Source organism: Balaenoptera musculus, chromosome X (genome assembly GCF_009873245.2).
Source record: "Balaenoptera musculus isolate JJ_BM4_2016_0621 chromosome X, mBalMus1.pri.v3, whole genome shotgun sequence".
NCBI classification, from domain to species: domain Eukaryota; kingdom Metazoa; phylum Chordata; class Mammalia; order Artiodactyla; family Balaenopteridae; genus Balaenoptera; species Balaenoptera musculus.
The window spans coordinates 52,261,098-52,280,484 of NC_045806.1; the positions used below are offsets into that span (position 1 = coordinate 52,261,098).

General features: G+C 37.9%; 1 protein-coding gene across 1 annotated transcript in view; it reads left to right on the forward strand.

Moving 5' to 3' along the window:
* HEPH (hephaestin) overlaps positions 1-19,387 on the forward strand; it is a 78,761-nt gene that overhangs the window by 34,227 nt on the left and 25,147 nt on the right. The window contains exons 12-15 of the mRNA XM_036839135.1: positions 217-429; positions 8,453-8,666; positions 10,214-10,353; positions 11,138-11,269. Of these exons, the coding sequence (XP_036695030.1) occupies positions 217-429; positions 8,453-8,666; positions 10,214-10,353; positions 11,138-11,269 (699 nt within the window). The remainder of the gene's footprint in view (positions 1-216; positions 430-8,452; positions 8,667-10,213; positions 10,354-11,137; positions 11,270-19,387) is intronic.

Here is a 19,387-nt window from a genome sequence, read left to right on the forward strand (position 1 = left end):
GTAAAGCCGGAAAGGACAGTAAGGCCCTCGTCCCAAAGAGGCAGATCTTCATAAGTAGAACTAAAGTGGCTTAGGGAAGAAGGCAGAGGAGTTGAGAATGACTCAGAAATTTCAAGTTGTGGGAAAACTTAGTACAGAGCTGATGCCATGCTGCCGGCTGGTGCCCAAGTAGTCTGGTCTCATCTCCCCATCCTGTCTTGTGTTTTTGTTTTCCAGCCATTAACGGGTTTCTGTTCTCTAACCTGCCCAGGCTGGACATGTGCAAGGGTGACACAGTGGCCTGGCACCTGGTTGGCCTGGGCACAGAGACTGATGTGCATGGGGTCACGTTCCAGGGCAACACTGTGCAGCTTCAGGGCATGAGAAAGAGTGCAGCCATGCTCTTTCCTCACACCTTTGTTATGGCCATCATGCAGCCTGACAACCCTGGTAAGTGCTTTAGCAGCTGGCCCTAGACTGAGAAACTTTATTGGGCATTGGGCTGGGTGAGGTGGGGGGCTGGTGAAGAGAAAAGAAAAGTCATGTTGAGGGTACTTGGGAACTTTTCAAAACAGTTGTGTCTTCTCCTTCCTCAATGTGTACTCCATGTTTTGGTTATTTGGATTCTTTTCTCAGTTGCAGGCAGAATAAAGAGCTGAGGAAGCTCTTTTCTGAAACAACAGGAGAGATGTAGGGATGCTGCCCAGCATCAGGGCAATTCTTGTATAAGCAGAGGGTAGACTTGGTTACATAGCCCCTTGGCCATGTAGAGATTCTATAGATTTAACCCTTGCATTGGAAAAGAGGTCCATGAGATGTACCTATAAGTGCTTCCAACTCTGATATTCTGTGAGGATTTTTGCAAACTTCTGGTGGGAGTGGGGGGCAAAGTATGCTGTAACAGTTGCAGCCTAGGAGTCAGAACACAGGAGCTTCTAGTCCAGGCTCTTTCATTAACTTGCTGTCCAATTATTGTCTAATTAATTCCCCTCTCGGTGGCTAAATTTCTTCCTTCTTTCTTTTTTTTTTGTTCATTCTTCCCCCTCTCTCCCTCTCTTCCTTTCTTCTCTTTCTTCCGCTGTCCCTCCTTCCTTCCCTCTCCTCCTCCCTTTCCCCTCCCCTATCCTTCTTTCATGATGAAATTTGACTAGAATGTTTCTTCAGATTCCATCTGTGTCGATATTTCATAACGTAGCAGTAATTTCTCTTTTTGTTGTATTTTTTGATTATGTTTTTAGCATCTTTATTGGAGTATAATTGCTTTACAATATTCTGTTAGTTTCTTCTGTATAACAAAGTGAGTCAGCTATATGTATACATATATCCCCAAAACCCCTCCCTCTTGAGCCTCTCTCCCACGCCTCTACGTGGTCACAAAACACCGAGCTGATCTCCCTGTGCTATGCAGCTGCTTCCCACTAGCTATCTATTTTACATTCAGTAGTGTAGATATGTCAGTGCTACTCTCTCACTTCGTCCCAGCTTACCCTTCCCCACCCCATGTCCTCAAGTCGATTCTCTACATCTACGTCTTTATTCTTGTCCTGTCCCTAGGTTCATCAGAAACTTTATTTTTTTTTAGATTCCATATATATGCGTTAGCATGTGGTATTTTTTTTCTCTTTCTGACTTACTTCACTCTGTATGACAAAATCTAGGTCCATCCACCTCACTACAAATAACCCAATTTCGTTTCATTTTATGGCTGAGTAATATTCCATTGTATATATGTGCCACATCTTCTTTATCCATTCATCTGTCGATGGACACTTAGGTTGCTTCCATGTTCTGGCTATTGTAAATAGTGCTGCAGTGAACATTGTGGTACACGATTATTTTTGGATTACGGTTTTCACAGGGTATATACCCAGTAGTGGGATTGCTGGGTCATATGGTAGTTCTATTTTTAGTTTTTTAAGGAACCTCCATACTGTTCTCCATAGTGGTAGTATCAATTTACATTCCCACCAACAGTGCAAGAGGGTTCCCTTTACTCCACACCTTCTCCAGCATTTATTGTTTGTAGATTTTTGATGATGGCCATTCTGACCAGTGTGAGGTGATACCTCATTGTAGTTTTGATTTGTATTTCTCTAATAATTAGTGATGTTGAGCATCCTTTCATGTGTTTCTTGGCACTATGTATATCTTTGGAGAAATGTCTATTTAGGTCTTCTGCCCATTTTTGGATTGGGTTGTTGTTCTTTTGCTATTGAGCTGCATGAGCTGCTTGTATATTCTGGAGATTAATCCTTGTCAGTTGCTTCGTTTGCAAATATTTTCTCCCATTCTGAGGGTTGTCTTTTCGTCTTGTTTATGGTTTCCTTTGCTGTGCAAAAGCTTTTGAGTTTCATTAGGTCCCATTTTTTAATTTTTGTTTTGTTTTTATTTCCATTTCTCTAGGAGGTGGGTCAAAAAGAATCGTGCTGTGATTTATGTCATAGAGTGTTCTGCCTGTTTTCTTCTAAGAGTTTTATAGTGTCTGGCCTTACATTTAGATATTTAATCTATTTTGAGTTTATTTTTGTGTATGGTGTTAGGAAGTGTTCTAATTTCATTCTTTTACATGTAGCTGTCCAGTTTTCTCAGCACCACTTATTGAAGAGGCTGTCTTTTCTCCATTGTATATGCTTGCCTCCTTTATCAAAGATAAGGTGACCATATGTGCGTGGGTTTATCTCTGGACTTTCTATCCCGTTCCATTGATCTATACTAAAACAGAAATATAGTAATTTCTCTTTGCAGAGCCTAGGGTGTATTCTTTTTTCCAGGCAGTAGGTGGCAATAGTGTTTGTAAGAAAAATCTCTCAGTTAAATGCAGTTCCCACTAAAGTTTTATTTTAGTTCTGTAAATTCCATTCATATGTGAGAAAAAAAATCCTTAAACAAATCAAGTTTCCTTGACAAATTAATAATTTCAGCCTGGCACTGGGTTTGACAAAAACTTGACATAAAACAGGCCACTTGGGTCCTCATTTCTCCTCATCTACCTAGGATACTTTCTTGGTCAAGAAGAGTTGTTGTTAGCAAATTAGAAATAACCATTAATGGGGCTGAAAGGGACAATAGAATTAAGTGCTTGTAGTGAGTGCTAGGGTGGGGAACTTCTGGAAAAGAAAGACCCATCTCTGTAGCCTTGGTCCCAAAGTCAAACCCTAGGTTTAATATCCTTCCTATGAAATTAGCCAGGCTCCCCAGCCAGGTCTATATGCCTCTGTGGGGCTCATTCTTACTCTGGATGAGTGAAATTATTTTTGTGCCACACTAAGTCCCAAGGAGAGTGACTGTAGATGGCTTAAAAACATGGGAGGAGAGGCAGTGAATGGGTTTATAATGGTAAAGGCTTAAAAGGTTAATCTTGGTCAAGATTCCTGAGTTTTCTTATTAGAAAAAGCCCAAACTCTTTTTACCTTTGCATTTTCCAGTCCTTTCAAACTCTCCTCTTTCTGAACAATCCTCGAGTCATAGAATGTTGAAACTGGTACAGCCCCTTCGAGATCATCTTTCACTTATTTTGCTAATGGGTGGAAGAGACAGAGATCTGGAGGGGGGAAAAGGATTTTCTCATGTTAGGAATGTCGGCTCTATGTTTTTTTTCCCTTTTGCCCCTTCTCTATCAACCCCTGTTGATTCTTACTCCTAGGTAATCTCTTTAATCTGAAGTCTCCTTCATTCTACCTTGAGAGTTTAGTCTCTGATTAAGACTGAGAGAGACCATTGTGAGTAGCTCCCCAAAGACAGGACAAAATTACCAAATTAATGGAAAAGCCAGAACCAGAATCTGGCTTTGGAATTCTAGAAAAAGGGGTAGCAATGAAGATTGGTAAATATAAATATGCAATTAAGCAGCTTTGCAGATGACTTAAAACATCACCATGGAGATTCAACTTGTTGTTTGCTGGATGCTTACCATTATGTTTAACAAAACAGAAGAATAAATTCCCAGAAAAAATGCAGCAAAATGCTAGGAGTGTGAGTGTTGTGGGTTTATTGGTGACTTTTTTTAATCCTGTTTTTGCTTTGCTTTAAATTCTAATAATATTTTAATTTCAAATATTAATTACATTTAATATAAATGATGATTTTGCACTTAAAAATGTCCCGAATAATACACCTCAGCTTTTCCAAAAGAACCACTGATACTAGAGCTTTGATAGCCAGGGAAAGTGGCAGAAAAAGAGGTTAGAGCTTGTAATGTGCTATTTTCCACCAACTTCATGTAGATTTCTCAGCAGCAAAGAGAACATTTATTACTGCTCTGGTCCGTCAGAGTTTCTTTTCTCTCTTTCACCATTGGAGCTCATTCTTTATTCATTTATTTTTCCCCCTTTCCCACACTCTTTTCTTTCCCCATTACTTTTTCTCCCTTCTCCTATTTTTTCCTCTTCCTCTTTCATCCTTTCTTTTTGTTTTGCTTCTCTCGTTTTTCTATCTCTCTTCTCTTTTCCCTCTTCTTTCCTTCATTCTTCCCTTTTTTCATCTATTTGTCTCCTATCTTATCTTTTATCTTCCCTTCTTTTCATTTTCTCCTTGCATTCTTTTTATCTCTCTTCTTTCTTCATTTCCTTCTTTCTTCTTTCCTTCCCTTCTCTCTCTTTTTTTCACTTCTTTTTTTTCTTCCTTTGATTTTTCCTACCTTTTTTGTTTCTTTTTTATTTTTGTTTTTAATCTTCTTTTCTCCTTTTTCTTTTATCTTTATTTCTTTTCCTTTTCCCTTCTTCTTGTTTCTTTTCTTCTTTTTCTTTTCCTTTAATCTGTATCTTTTCACTCTTCTTGTCTTCATGTTTCTCCTTTTTTCTTCCTCACTTTTTATTTTACCTTTCTTTTACAATTAGATTTTCCCCAGACATAGTAAATATCTGTTTTCTTCCACTTTTTGGTCTAGATGCTAGGGATGTGAGGATGAATGAGGCAGTTCACAGTTAGTGTGAAAAGGAGAAAGGTATGTAAACAATATTCACCATGTTATGATAATGCTATCAGCCAAGGGCTATAGTAACACATGGGAAGCTATAATAAGTTCTGCCTGACTTGTGGAGTGAATCTTTCCTAGAAAAGCAGACATTCAAACTGAGCGTTTAAAGAAGAGTTAACTGTTACCAGGCAAAGAAAGGGGATGGGTGGTGAAGAGGGTATTATAGGCAGTAGGAACCACATGGGCAGTGACTTGAAAGCAGCATCTGCTTAGAGAAGGTGGCATAGATTGATTTTATTCAATGGTTCTCAACTAAGGGGGTATGCTAAAAGGTGTTTGGAAATGTGTGGAGATACTTTTAGTTGTCAAATGACTGGGGATATGGGGGTGTGATACTGTCATTTAGAGAGTGGGAGTCAGAGATTCTCAAGCTTTCTGCAATATGTAAGACAGTCTTAAACAATGAAGAATAATCCCACACAAACTGCTAGTACCAGCCTTGTTGAGGAACACCAAGAAAAAAGGTTTAAGAGGAGGTAGAGCAGGGGGCCCTTGAAAGAGGTGATGCGAGCCTGACAGTGGGTGGGAGCAATAGGGATGGACAGAAGTGGCAGAGTTAAGGGATATTTGAGAGAGAAATGACAGGACTTTGCTGAGGGACTGAGCAGGAAGAAAGGATGTCTGAGGTTTTCGTTTGGCTTGTGCACTAGATGGATGGTGGTGTCATTAACCAAATGAGCAAACACAGAAGCAAGGAAAGGATAGTAAGGTTTGGGTAGAAGCACTCATTTGGGGGCATGGTGAATTTTAAATTTCTTGTGAAGTCCAAGTGGTGTGGACTTTACCGTAGATAGCTGTGGGTAGACATATAAACATTGGAGGAAAAGTCCAGGCTAGAGAGAGAGATTTGAGTATTTTCATAGTCGAAGTCCTTTAGCATGTAAAGTTATAGGAAATAAAACTTAAAGCAAAAATCAACATTTAAGTGTAGAAGGGAGAAGATAAACCAGGTTAAGGAGACAGAAAAAAAGATTGGTCACAGAGGTAGGAGGAGAGTCAGATGCCAAGGGCAGAAGAGCGTTGAAAAAGAAGCAATTTGGGGACTTCCCTGGTGGTCCAGTGACTAAGACTCCACACTCCCAATGCAGGGGGCCCGGGTTCAATCCCTGGTCAGGGAACTAGAACCCACATGGTGCAACTAAAGATCCCATGTGCTACAACTAAGACCCAGTGAAGCCAAATTAATAAATAAATTAAAAAAAAAAAAAAGAATCACCTTGGACAACAATGTCCATATGAGATGATGTGATAGTCCCAGGTCACATGATTCTCCCAAAAAGACTTCTATTTTTCCCATTCCCTCCAGTGATCATCAGACTTTCTTCTCCATACCAACTCCTAAGCTATGACGTTTGGACAGTGTATACAGTCATTCATTTGTACAGAAAGTCATTCACTCAACACATATTTATTGCACACCTCTCATGTGCTAAGACTGGGGTAGAGAGGTGAAAAGATAGACATGATACTTACTCCCAGGGGAGATCTACAACAAACACACAAAAACACACACATAAAATAATAAGATAATTTCAGATCATGATACATGTCATGAAGGAAATAAAATACAATGGTGTGCTAAACTGACTGGAGCTTTAGAGAAGGTATATAGGGAAGACCGCTCTGAGAATGCGACATTTAAGATCTAAGTAATGGGGAGGAAGGAGCTATACGAAGATCTCTGAGCAGTATATTCCGAGCAGAGGGACAAGCAAGTGTAAATGTCTCAAGGTGGGAATAAACATGGTTTGTTCAAGGGTCAGAAAGAAGGCCAGTATGGTTGGAGTGTAGTGAGCAAGGAGAAGCCTAACATCGTATGAAATCATAGAGGTTGGCAAGAGTCATATTATATAGGGCCTTATAGACCACAGTCAGGACCTTGAATTGTATTCTGAGTATGAATGGAGCATTTAAACAAGGGAGCAATGTGCTCTGGATCATATTTGTTAAAGAGGACCCTGTATCTTGTTTGGAGAATGTTTGAGGTGGGAGGGAGAAACAGAGAAGACAGTTGTGAGACCATTGAAGTTTTCCAGGTGAGAGATGATAGTGGCTTTGACTAAGGAAGTGAGAGTGGAAACAGAAGGATGACTGTGAGGGAAGAGATGATAGGATTTATTGATGGAATAGATTTGGGGGATAAAGGAAATAGAAAAGTCAGAAAGTAGATATGGAAAGAAAATATTAGATTTTTTTCAAGAAGTCTATAAACTAGTGGAAAGGACTGTTTTTTTAAAGAGAGGAACACTTAGTCCTTAACCATGTGATTTAGATGTAAAGTGTTTTAAGAGTAGAGAGGCCAAGAACGTAGAGTCCAATGTGGGCCGGAGTAGTCAGCGAGGACTTTCTAGAAGAGATGAAGCATGAATTGGGTCTTGGAGAATGAGTGAACTCTTATAGATATTTATGGGGAAGGGGATGGGCAGGTCTATTCCAGAAAAGTAAAAATAACATGAGTGAAAATTCCAAGATAAGAATGAGATATGTGAGAGGGGCCATCAGGGACAGATTTAGTTAAAGCACTGGTTGAGTTTGGGACAGAGTGGTAAGTGGGATTGTATCAATAGTTTGGAGCTAGCTCATAGAGGCCTTTAAAAGCCAGGAGGAATTTGTAGTGGTGGTATAGGCAGTCAGCAGTAAAGGAAGGAATACTGGGGAAAATGTTAAAAAGTTAGTTTCTCCTGATCAATATTCTATGAGCCTATGTGTCCTTGACATAGAAACCTGGATCTTGAGATTAGATCCAGGCAGCTCTACAACTCAGACATTTAAGACTGATATCCAAACATTTCATTGTTAAAAACCTAGGGAAAGCCATTCCAAAGCTCTCTGATGTAAGAATTCTTGTGATCAAGAAATTCATATATATATATATATATATGTATTTAAGCCCATATTTATTTCTTTGAGACTTGGTAAGAAGGGAGAAAATTGGTCAATTCCTTCCTTCAAATAATAATTACAGCTTTATTTACTTACTTATAGTTTCACTTATTGAACATTTACTCTATAATGTGCCAAGCAATATCTACATATTATTGTATTTAATTCTAAAACAATCCTATTAAGTAAAATGCCCCCCACTTTACCATGATGAAACTGAAACATACAGAGGCTTAAAATTTTCCTGAAGGTTATATAGATAATAAGTGTCAGATAGGGTGACTGACCATCCTGGTTTGCTCAGAACTGAGGACTTTCCAGGGATGTGGGACTTTCAGTGCTAAAACTAGAGAAGCCCTTGGTAAACAGGGGGGAGCTGGTCATCCTAGTGGCAGGTTTAGTTTTAAACCCAGACAATGTGGCTTTGGCACCAGAGCTCTTAACCTCTGTGCTCATTGCTCTCGATAAACTTGTAATAATCTTTTATCTAATGCATAGAAAAACCTTATCTAAAGCTACCCACTCTCTGCAATATGCCTAGAGAGAAGTAGGAACTCCCTCAGGCACTATACAGGGGTATTTTGATTCAGGTTTTGCTCTCTGTTCCTACCTCAGGGACATTTGAAATTTACTGCCAGGCAGGCAGCCATAGAGAAGCAGGGATGAGGGCAATCTATAATGTCTCCCAGTGTCCTGGCCGCCAAGCCAACCCTCGTCAACGTTACCAAGCTGCAAGGATCTACTACATCATGGCAGAAGAGATGGAGTGGGACTATTGCCCTGACAGGAGCTGGGAACTAGAATGGCACAATCAGTCTGAGAAGGACAGGTAAGGCTTCAGAAAAGAAGCGATCACACTTTCAAAGACTCTGGACCATTTTACTGAAATGGAGGAAGATACTGAAATTCTGAGCTGAGGAGGCACTTATCTAAAGTCAACTAATAAGATACCAACAAATCTAGAGGAAGGACTAGAACACAGGTAAGCTGGTACTCAGTGCTTGGTCTATGTTGTTATACTGTAGAGCTGAAGTAAAGACCTTGTCCACATCCTCATGCTCTCAGTCTTGGCATCCTTTCCTCTGGTTAGCCAGAAGCACTGATATTGGGACTTAAATTTTATAGGGAATTTACTCAAGGGACTGAATGTCCCCAAGCTCAGATGTCCCTTGACAAAATGTCTTTAAGATAGAGGCTAAGCTGTATAGAAGAAAAAGCCCAAAATAGAGTGGCTTAAATATGTTAGAATTTTATTTCTTGCTTGAGTACAAATATGAGCAGTTCAGGGCCAATAGGTGAACTAGTCATCCATAACACTTGCTTTCATCTGTGGAACTAAGACATCTCTTCCAGTTGTAGTCATTCCCAGCTATCAAGAAATGGGAACTAAATCCATGCCAAGCAGCATTGTCTGTGAGGCCTGAAGTTGTAATACATTACTTTCTCTGAATCCCCGTTATCCTGAACTTATTCATATGGCCATACCTAGCTGCAAGAAAGTCCAGGAAGTGTAATCTCTGGTTAGGCAGCCATGTGCTCAGCTAAAACCTAGGTGATTCTATTACTAAAAAGGAAGGAGGGGAGAATGGGAATTTAGGTACAGTTTAGCAATTTCCACTATAGTTTATTTTTGGTGTTCTCACTACCCTTTACCAATCTTTATGTTGGTTTTTGAAGGTTGAAGCCTTCTTGCTAACTTGTTCTGCAACCTAGAAAAAATTAATTCCCTTTTCTGGACTCTGGTTTACTCATCTTTAAAGTGATGTGGTATAGTTGAAAGAACTTGACCAGCCTTTAATCCAAGCCCTGGCTCCCTTTCTGGCTGATAGTATCAATGAAGATAAGCCCTATCACCTCTAGATCACTGGATTCCTCCTCTAGGACATACATACCTCATCAGCCTATTGGGACGATCAAATGATAAAATGAATAATAAAGCTCTTTGTAAACAGGAAAACATCCCATAATGAGAAATCTGTAAGATTTAATTTTCTTCCTACCTCTCCCTACCCCTTATCCACCAGCAACAGAAGCAGTTAGTATTCTCCTACCGCCTGTACCTTGTCCTTTGTCAGACTAATTCCATCTAAGACATCATTAAGGCTGGAACTAGAGTTCACGGCTTCTGATTCTTACCAGATTAATTTTACTATAAATTCCTAACTGGATGATGGAAAACAAGGAAATATAAATAAATATTGAAATATGCCATCTTTAACTGCAGATATGCAGCCAAAGTGCATAATCTGACATTAGAAGGAATAGGCCTCACCTTCTTATACCTGTGACATGAGGTTGGGTCTGACATAGCTTTCCCATACTTGAAAATGAGGGGTTAAGGGAAAGGTGCTGATGCCACTCTTTGGATTCCTCTAGTTATGGTCACATCTTCCTGAGCAACAAAGATGGACTCCTGGGTTCCAGATACAAGAAAGCTGTATTCAGGGAATACACTGATGGTACATTCAGGGTCCGACGGCCAAGGACTGGATCAGAGGAACACTTGGGAATCTTAGGTAAGGGAATTCCACTTCCCTCCTAGTGTCTAGAAACCTGTGATGCTCCTTGGGAGGTTATGTCATATCAGGAAGGCCTCTCCATTCCCCCTTATCAGTTTTCCTTATAGTGGAACTATGGTCATATTTTATAAATCATTCATGAAAATAAGCAATCATATGGGGGTAATTCATGAATTCTGCTGCAACCTAAACCAGGTATTTCCAGGCCTCTATATCTAGGGATCTGTAAGGGTGATGAATTTTTTTTTCAATGCTAAAAGCAAGGGAACTTAGGAACATCGAAGAGTAGGAAAAATGGTACAGGGAACCAGTATTACCCTTACACCCTTGCAATTATTGCTGTAGTTTCTTCACTTTCATAGGAGCCAATGAGTTTCATCATTTTTATCTTCACACAGAAGGGACCCACTGGTCCTTGAAGGGAACCCAGCAATTCTGTATTCTGTGTCAAACTCTCACTCCTTACCAACAATGATTCCACAGAGCCCTGAATATGTAGAAACTTGGGCTATTATACAAAGAGAGTTGGGGTGGGAAAAGTGGGGATAATTGGAGGCATAATCTTGTTGTTGAAGTACCTTTATCCTCTGGGTAACAGTATCAGCTCAAGGTCTTCTGAATTTAAAAATGGAGTCAGTCACGACTTTCAGTTTTGGGACCCTTTCTCCAAGCAAACCCCTAATTCTAGGGAGCTCCTATGTATATCCCTTTCTTTAATGTCTTTAATGTCCCTGTTCCACTATTCTACTAATGAGACTTTTTCTTCTTTTGCATATACTAGGTCCACTTATCAGAGGAGAGGTTGGTGATATTCTAACTGTGGTGTTCAAGAACAATGCCAGCCGGCCCTACTCTGTGCATGCCCATGGAGTGCTAGAATCTAGCACCGGCTGGCCACTGGCTGCTGAGCCTGGTGAGTGGGAACACTTTAGTGAAGGAACATGTGAAGCATCTCTGTTTCAGCCCTCTGGCTTGTTCCTTTAAAAAAAAATATGCCCTTAGCGAACAGAAACAGGAATATTAACCAGAACTAAGCCTCAGTCTGAATTTGTCTCTATGAAATACTCATTTTTTCAATCTCAGAACAGACTGCCTACCTTAGGTCTTTTGTTTAATCAAAGACATACTCAACTCTTGCCACACATGGAGCCTTATACTGTCGTTAACCCTGAATACAGATTGAGCTTCTAACCCTCTCTAGATCTGAAGTTAAACTTGGCTATAGTCTGAGCTCCTAATCATGACTAGAGACTGGCCTGTCCCAGACCACAAACTGATCCTTAAACCCAGCCATAGATAAAGTTCTTGTCCTCTTAGTACAGACTAAATCCTAACTCCAGTCATATACTAAACTTCTAATATTAAATGTAGGGTTACCATAATCTTGACCACATTATCTTCCATGCATTCATTCACTGAATAAACACTTACTGGAGGCTTACTGGGTACAGGAAAAATGTTAGAAGTTATGGAAAGAGTGGGGAATAATACTTTTTCATACCCTAAAAAACTTGGGCTATTATGATAGAGAGATAAGTAAACCGGTAATTATAATGCCATGTTTTAAATAGGGGCTTTAAAAATGTGCCATGGAAGTGTAGAATAGGGTACCTAATCTAAAGTTTGGATGGTCAAGGATGATTTCCCAGAGTAGGTGATAGCTGAGATCTAAATCAGTAGTTCTCAAACTTTAGCATGCATCAGAATCACCTGGAAGGTCTGTTAAATCATAGATTTCTGGGAATAACCCCAAAGCCTCTGATTCAGTAGGTCTGGGATAGGGTTCAAGAATTTTCTTATTCAAACAAGTTCCTAGGTGATTCTGATGTTGCTGGATCAGGAACTACACCTTAAGAACCAATAATCTAAAGAATGAGAAGTAAGTATACAGGTAAAGTGATAATGTGGAAGAAAAGCAGGGAAAAGGAAGTTCCATATGTGGGGAATCCAATATGTAAAGATTCAGTAGTAAGAGAGATGAAATTTGACGTTGAGGAAAGGGTTCTAAAAAGATCAAGTAAGTAGAATCAACAGGATTTGATTAACTGGATATGGAAGGTGAGAAGGAGAAGGATTCTTGAATGACAACCACATATTTGGAGGAAAATCCTGGAATGATTCCCACATTTTTGGCCTGGACAACCAGATATATGGTAATGTCATTCACCAATATAGGGAACATGGGCAGAAACTGATTTGGGATGGGGAAGAATGGATGATGGTGAGTTCACATTTGAATTTCTTGAATTTATGATGTCTGTAAGACAACCAGATAGAGATATCTAATAGACATAAAGGTCCAAAGCTCAAAAGAAAGGTAGGATCTGAGGGAATAGATATGAAAGACATCAACATTTAAGTAGTAATTGAAGGCAAAGAAATAAACACAGTCACCCTGGAAGAGTATATTCAATGGGACAGTAGGAATCCTAGAATGATACCCTGAGGAAAACCAACTTTTAAGGGAGGTACTAATTGAAAAGTAAGCGTGAGAAAAAGTGAGCAAGATGTTAGAAGAAAAACCAGGATAAGATTGTATCAAAAATGTTTAAAAGAAGATCATTTCAAAAATGAAGAGGTCAACAGTTTCAGCTTCCTCAGAGAGGTTAAATAAGGTAACATAAAATTTCCCATTGGATATAGCAACAGAGGAATGGCTGGTGCTTTTCATAAATTGGTGGGGAAAGAAGCCAGATTATAATGGAATAAAGAGTAATTGGGAGATTTGGGAGTGGAAACAGTGAGTGTGGCTTAATTTTAAGACTTAAGAAGAGCAATTTCAGGTGACGAGATGGTCTGGGGTTTGACCAGGGGCTAAAGTAAAGTGGAAGTGAAAGTTACTGGAATTGAGATCAAGGGACTGAAAGGCTAGAGTGTTGTATGATTCATCTATATAGGCTTTAAAGTTACTCAGAAGAGTGGTAGAGATTGGGGTGGAAAGGAAGATGGTGATCCAGGTACTAAAATCATCAATAAATGAGTAAAAGGAGAAAGGGGATACATTGGAAGCAGGGAAAACATTTAGAAGGTTGTAGCAGTACATACAAGTGAAGATAATGACTTTAACAAAAGTGGTAGGAAATGAGGATTGAGAGAATTAGTTGGGTTTGAGGGATGTTAATTGATAATCAATAGGACATGATGATTGTACAGGTGTTAGGGGATAAGAGAGATAGTAGAGTTAAGGATAACAAACTATTTTTTGGATTAAGCACCTAGATGGTGGTACCACTCACAAAAGAAGATAAAAAAGCACGAAGTATGGAGTGTTTTTGTTTGTTGGTTTGTTTGTTTATTTAGAGGGGGATGATATTAAGTTTATTTTTGATTGTCTTGAATATAAGGTACCTGTAAGACATCCAGGTGGAAAAGAGAGCACTGATAAGAATAGGAGGCTGTACTCAATTTGAGTATGGGTTTGTAATTTGGAAGAAACATCTGAAAAAATGTGGCGCTTTAACAGTCACCAGTAACTACAATAAATGATAGTTGAAATCATGATCATATGTGAGATCACCTAGTGAGATAGTGTGTAAAGTGACAATAACATTGAGCTGAGAATGGAACTTTGCAAAATACCATTACTTAATAGGAGGTGATTTACCTTAAATAATTTATAGATTTGAAGCAGTTCTAATCAAAATCACAATTGGACATTTGTATACTTAAATGAAATGATTGTATATAAAGTTCATTTGGAAGAATAAGGAATGCCTGAACAAGAAGATCCAAGAAGTATTTAAAGATGAATGAGATGAATGAACCTAGAGAATATAATACATAGTGAAGTCAGTCAGACAGAGAAAGACAAATACTATATGATATCACTTATATGTAGAAACTAAAAAATAATACAATAAAATAAAATGAGTCTATATACAAAGCAGAATCAGACTCACAGACATAGAAAACAAACTTATGGTTACCAAAGGGGAGAGGAAAGGAGGAAGGGACAAATTAGGAGTATGGAATTAACAGATACAAACTACTATACATAAAATAGATAAACAACAAAGATATACTGTATAACACAGGGATTTATATTCAATATCTTGTGATAACCTATAATGGAATATAATCAGAAAAAACCCGAATCATTATGCTGTACACCTGAAATTAACACAATATTGTAAATCAACTACTCTTTAATAAAAAAGATTGAGAGAAGACTAGCACAACCCAATATTACAGCATATTATAAAGGTACAATAATTAAAGCAGCATGGTACTATTAAAAAATAATTAATAGGACAAAAAAAATCCCTGAAACAAACTCAAAGTTCTATCTTTGTCAACAGCTATGGGAATACAACTATTCCACTACTAGCCCACATTTCTTCTTTCTACCTCCCTCCTTAGGTCTCCTCACAAAGGAAATGTTATTAATCTGATTAGTCAGAACCCAGGATATTTGTTGGACAATGCCTTACTAGTGGGCAGGGTTACTGTTTCTCTCATCTCAGCACTCTCTATTTCACTGCCTACTTCCGTGTGTTAAGTTGATCTGTGCCTGCAAATGGGTAAACTGGTTATATGAGTTAAGACTCATATAACTGGTTTTCTGTGTTATGCCTGCACTGCAGATCGAGCTATCTTAGTTTCAAGGGGCTAGAATGAGGAAGCTTTGTTTAGGACTTTAAGTCAAAGTTTTTCAAAAGCCTCAAGGAGAGGAGTAACTAATAAAAGCCAGACATTCTTGTGATCCTGTATTAATATCATCACAATAGCATAGAAATCTTGCCTCTTGCCTCTAATGCTGAGTGTATATAAAAGTTTAATATTAGAAAAATCTAGCATTTCAGTGACAGAAAGGAAAAATTGATCAGCACAGTCAGCTCTCCATATCCACTTGTTCAACCAACTACATCCATGGATTCAACCAACTACAGACTGAAAATATAGTTGATCCTTGAACAACATGGATTTGAACTGCACAGGTCCTCTTATATGCAGATTTTTTTCAATAAATATGTACTAAAGTACTACCCAATCTGTGGTTGGTTGAATCCACAGATGAGGAACCACGAATATGGAGGGTCAACCATAAAGTTATATGTGGATTTTCATTTTTTAATATAATTTTTAAAACATATTTATTTATTTATTTGGTTGCACCAGGTCTTAGTTGCAGCAGGCGGGCTCCTTAGTTGTGGCATGCATACTCTTAGTTGCAGCATGAATGTGGGATCTAGTTCCTTGACCAGGGATCAAATCCGGGCCCCCTGCATTGGGAGCACAGAGTCTTAACCACTGCACCACCAGGGAAGCCCTTATATGTGGATTTTCAGTTGTGTGGAAGGTTGGCATCCTTAACCCCTGTGTTGTTCATGGGTCAACTGTATTCAGAAAAAAGTTCCAGAAAGTTTCAAAAAACAAAACTTTAATTTGCCATGGGCCAGGAACTATTTACATAGCATTTACATTGTATTTACAATTATTTACATAGTATTTGCACTGTATTAGATATTATAAGTAATCTAGAGATGATTTAAACTATATGAGAGGATGTGTGTAGGTTATATGCAAATACTGTACCATTTATATAAGAGACTTAAGCATGGATTTTTGTATCTATGGGGGCTCCTGGAACCAATCCCCCATGGATACCGAGAGAGGACTATATATGGCTTTAGGACAAGTTGTCTCTTGTCAAAAACAAAATTAGATCTCTGTTTATTACCATATGCTAAAATAAATTACAAGCAGATTAAAGGTAAAATAGCTTAAAAATAAAAGAATTAAAAGAAAATATAAGTGAAAATTTATCTGAATTCTGGGTGGAGATAGATTTTTCTAAGTTTGAGACCCTAAAAAGATGTTTAACACATAAGATAGTGTTACTACATGTAGGATACTTATTTTTTTAAAAAGAGTAGCAAAAGAAAAATTAGTATGTAGACAGGAAATTTATGAAGGAAGAAATACAAATGTCCAATTTAAAAAATAAATTAGGGGTCACTAATAAATATTGCAGTGCAAATTGGTTAGTAAAACCGATGTGACCTCTGCCCTCATAAATTTTACAGTCTAGGGGAGAAAGCAGGTAATAAGCAAGAAACCAATAGATACATACATATTTACAAAATTAGGTAAGTTCTATGAAGGAAGCAGAAGAAGATAATGTGACAGGGTAGAGGGAGAGGTGTATAAATCTTCCTGAGGCAGTGACATTTAATTTGAGACCTGATGGATATAAGGAGCTAGGGAGGCAACTATGAGAAGAGTATTCAAGGAAGGGGAGAAAATTCCAAGAAAAAGGAACAGCAAGGGTAAAAGACCCTGAAGCAAGAGTGTATTCGGTCTGATCAAGAAGAGCAAGACTGCTAGTATTCTGGAATTGAGTAGGCCACAGGGAGAAGGGTAGGTGAAAAGGTCAGAAAGTTAAAAGTGGAAGAAGAGCAGGAAGCAGATTATGTTGGGTCTTACAGGCCATAATAGGAAGTTTGAGTAGATTGGGAGGCCATTGGAAGATTTTAAGCAGAGGAGTGACGTGATCTGACTTACATTTTAACACTATCAATCCGATTGCTGTGTTGAGGAGAGATTATAAGTAGGCAAGGGAGGAATTAGGGAGATGATCTAGGAAGCAATGCAGTAATTCTGTTTAGAGATGATGAGATGACGGTAGCTTGGAAGTGATGAGCAGTGGTCATATTTAGGATGGGTTTTTAAGGTAGATCCAATGAGATATTTTGATGGTCTAGATGTGAGATGGGAGGGGGAAAGAGCAGAAAAAGATGATTTCAAGGTTTTGGTCTGGACCAATGGAAATAGTTGTCATTTAATGAAATGGAGAAATTTGAAATAAAGTTTAAGATGTGGAAATATCAAGTAGGTGTTTGGCTACACGTGTAGCCAAATTAGAGAAGAGGTGTGAACTCGAGATAGAAATTTAAGAGTCATCAGCATGTAGATGATATTTAAAGATATAATATACATGAGATCACTTAGGGAGTGAGTTAGACAATAAAGAGTGACTGAGATAATTAGATTAATCCAGGTATGAAATGGTGGCAGCTCAGGCCAGCCAAATACAGTGAAAGGAGTGAGAAGTGTTCTGATTCTGGGGTTTCAAGATAGATTGGGGTTTCTAGATAGATTTTTCTTTTTGATTTTCAAGAGTTTCTATATTTTAGTTATTAGTCCCTTGCCTGTTTTATACATTGCAGGTATCCTTTCCCAATTTGTCATTCATCTGTTCATTTTGTTCATGGTGTTGTTTGTTGAACAAAACATAATTTGTAATCAAATTTTGGCCTCATGATTTGTGCTTTTTTAGTTTTATTTATAAAGTCCTTTCCACCTCTGGTCACAAAGATATTGGGCTATATTATCTTCTATTTATAATTTTGTCACATTCAGATCTTTAATAATGCCAGAATCTACCTTTCTATGTGCCATTAGCTAGGGATCCATTTAATTTTTTTCTCCATATAGTGAGCAAGTTTTCTCAATACCATGTCTTAAACAATTCAGCTCTTCCCCATTTTACTTGTTTTTGCCACCTTTATAGTTTACTTTCTTTTTTGTGAATTTTTATTGGAGTATGGTTGCTTTACAATGTTGTGTTAGCCTGCACTGCACAACAAAATGAATCAGCCATACACATACAGATATCCCCTCCCTTTTAGCCTTCCTTCTCATTTAGGTTACTACAGTGCATTAGATAGAGTTCCCTGTGCTATATAGTATGTTCCCATCAGTTGTCTTTTTTACACATAATATCAATAACGTATATGTGTCAGTCCCAGCCTCCCAATTCCTCCCACCCCACCTCTTTCCCCCTTGGTATCCATACATTTGTTCTCTATGTCTGTGTCTCTATTTCTGCTTTGCAAATAAGATCATCTATACCATTTTTCTAGATTCCACATATATGCAAGCATATATCACATATTATTATATGATATTTGCTTTCCTCTTTCTGACTTACTTCACTCTGTATGACACTCTCTAGGTCCATCCACGTCTCTACAAATGGCCCAATTTCATTCCTTTCTATGGCTGAGTAATATTCCATTGTATATAGGTACCACATCTTCTTTATCCATTCCTCTGTTGATGGACATTCAGTGTTTACTTTCTTTAAATAAATAGATCTGACTCCAAGTTTTTATTTTGTTATATTTGTATGTTATTATGTTATTGCAACAATATCATGCTATTTTTATTATTATAAGTTTGAAATTTGTCTTAATATTTGGAGGATAGGCCTCCTTTGTTCAGGATTGACTTAGATATGTGTTATTTTTTCATATAAATTTTAGAGTAAGTTTATCAAGTTCATCAACAAAATCCAACTACGATTTTGATTTGCATTGTGTTGAATTTATAGATTATTTTAGAGAAAATTGGCATTTTTATATTATTCACTTGTTGGAATAACTTTCCATTTATTCAGATAGTCTTCTTTGTGAAGACACATAACACTTTTTTCATAGTGTTATGAAAATTTCCCCATTAAGGTTTTACATATGCCTAATTAAGTTAATCTGTGGATGTCTTATTGCTTGTGTTGCTAATTTTAAATTATATTTCTAATTGATTATTGCTAATGTAGTTAAATGCTATTGATTTTTATAATTTAATCTTTTATCTGGTAGGCTTCCTGAATTTCCTTATTAATTCTGTAGTTTGTTGATTCTGCAAAAACCGAGTGTTTTGTCCTTCTACTTATTATTTCCTTTTTGACATATGTGTTTGCCAGGATCTCTAATATTAGTGATAGTGGTGGTAACCCTTAGCTTTTTCCTAATCTCAAGGGGGATGCAACTAACTTTTCTCACTTTTTGCTATGGATCTTTTTTGGAGGAAGATGATAAACACATTTATTTAAATTTTAGTCAATGTAAATGACTAAAACCTTTAACAGAAGGATCATTTTAAAACCACTTTGAAGCCTACCTCTGTAAAGTGATTTTTCCAAGATGGTTATACCAGACATGCCCTAATCCCCAAAGCATCTTAAATGGTATAGGTTCTGATAAGCTTGGAATCTGTACACCTCCCCCTCTTCCTCAAGGAAATTTAA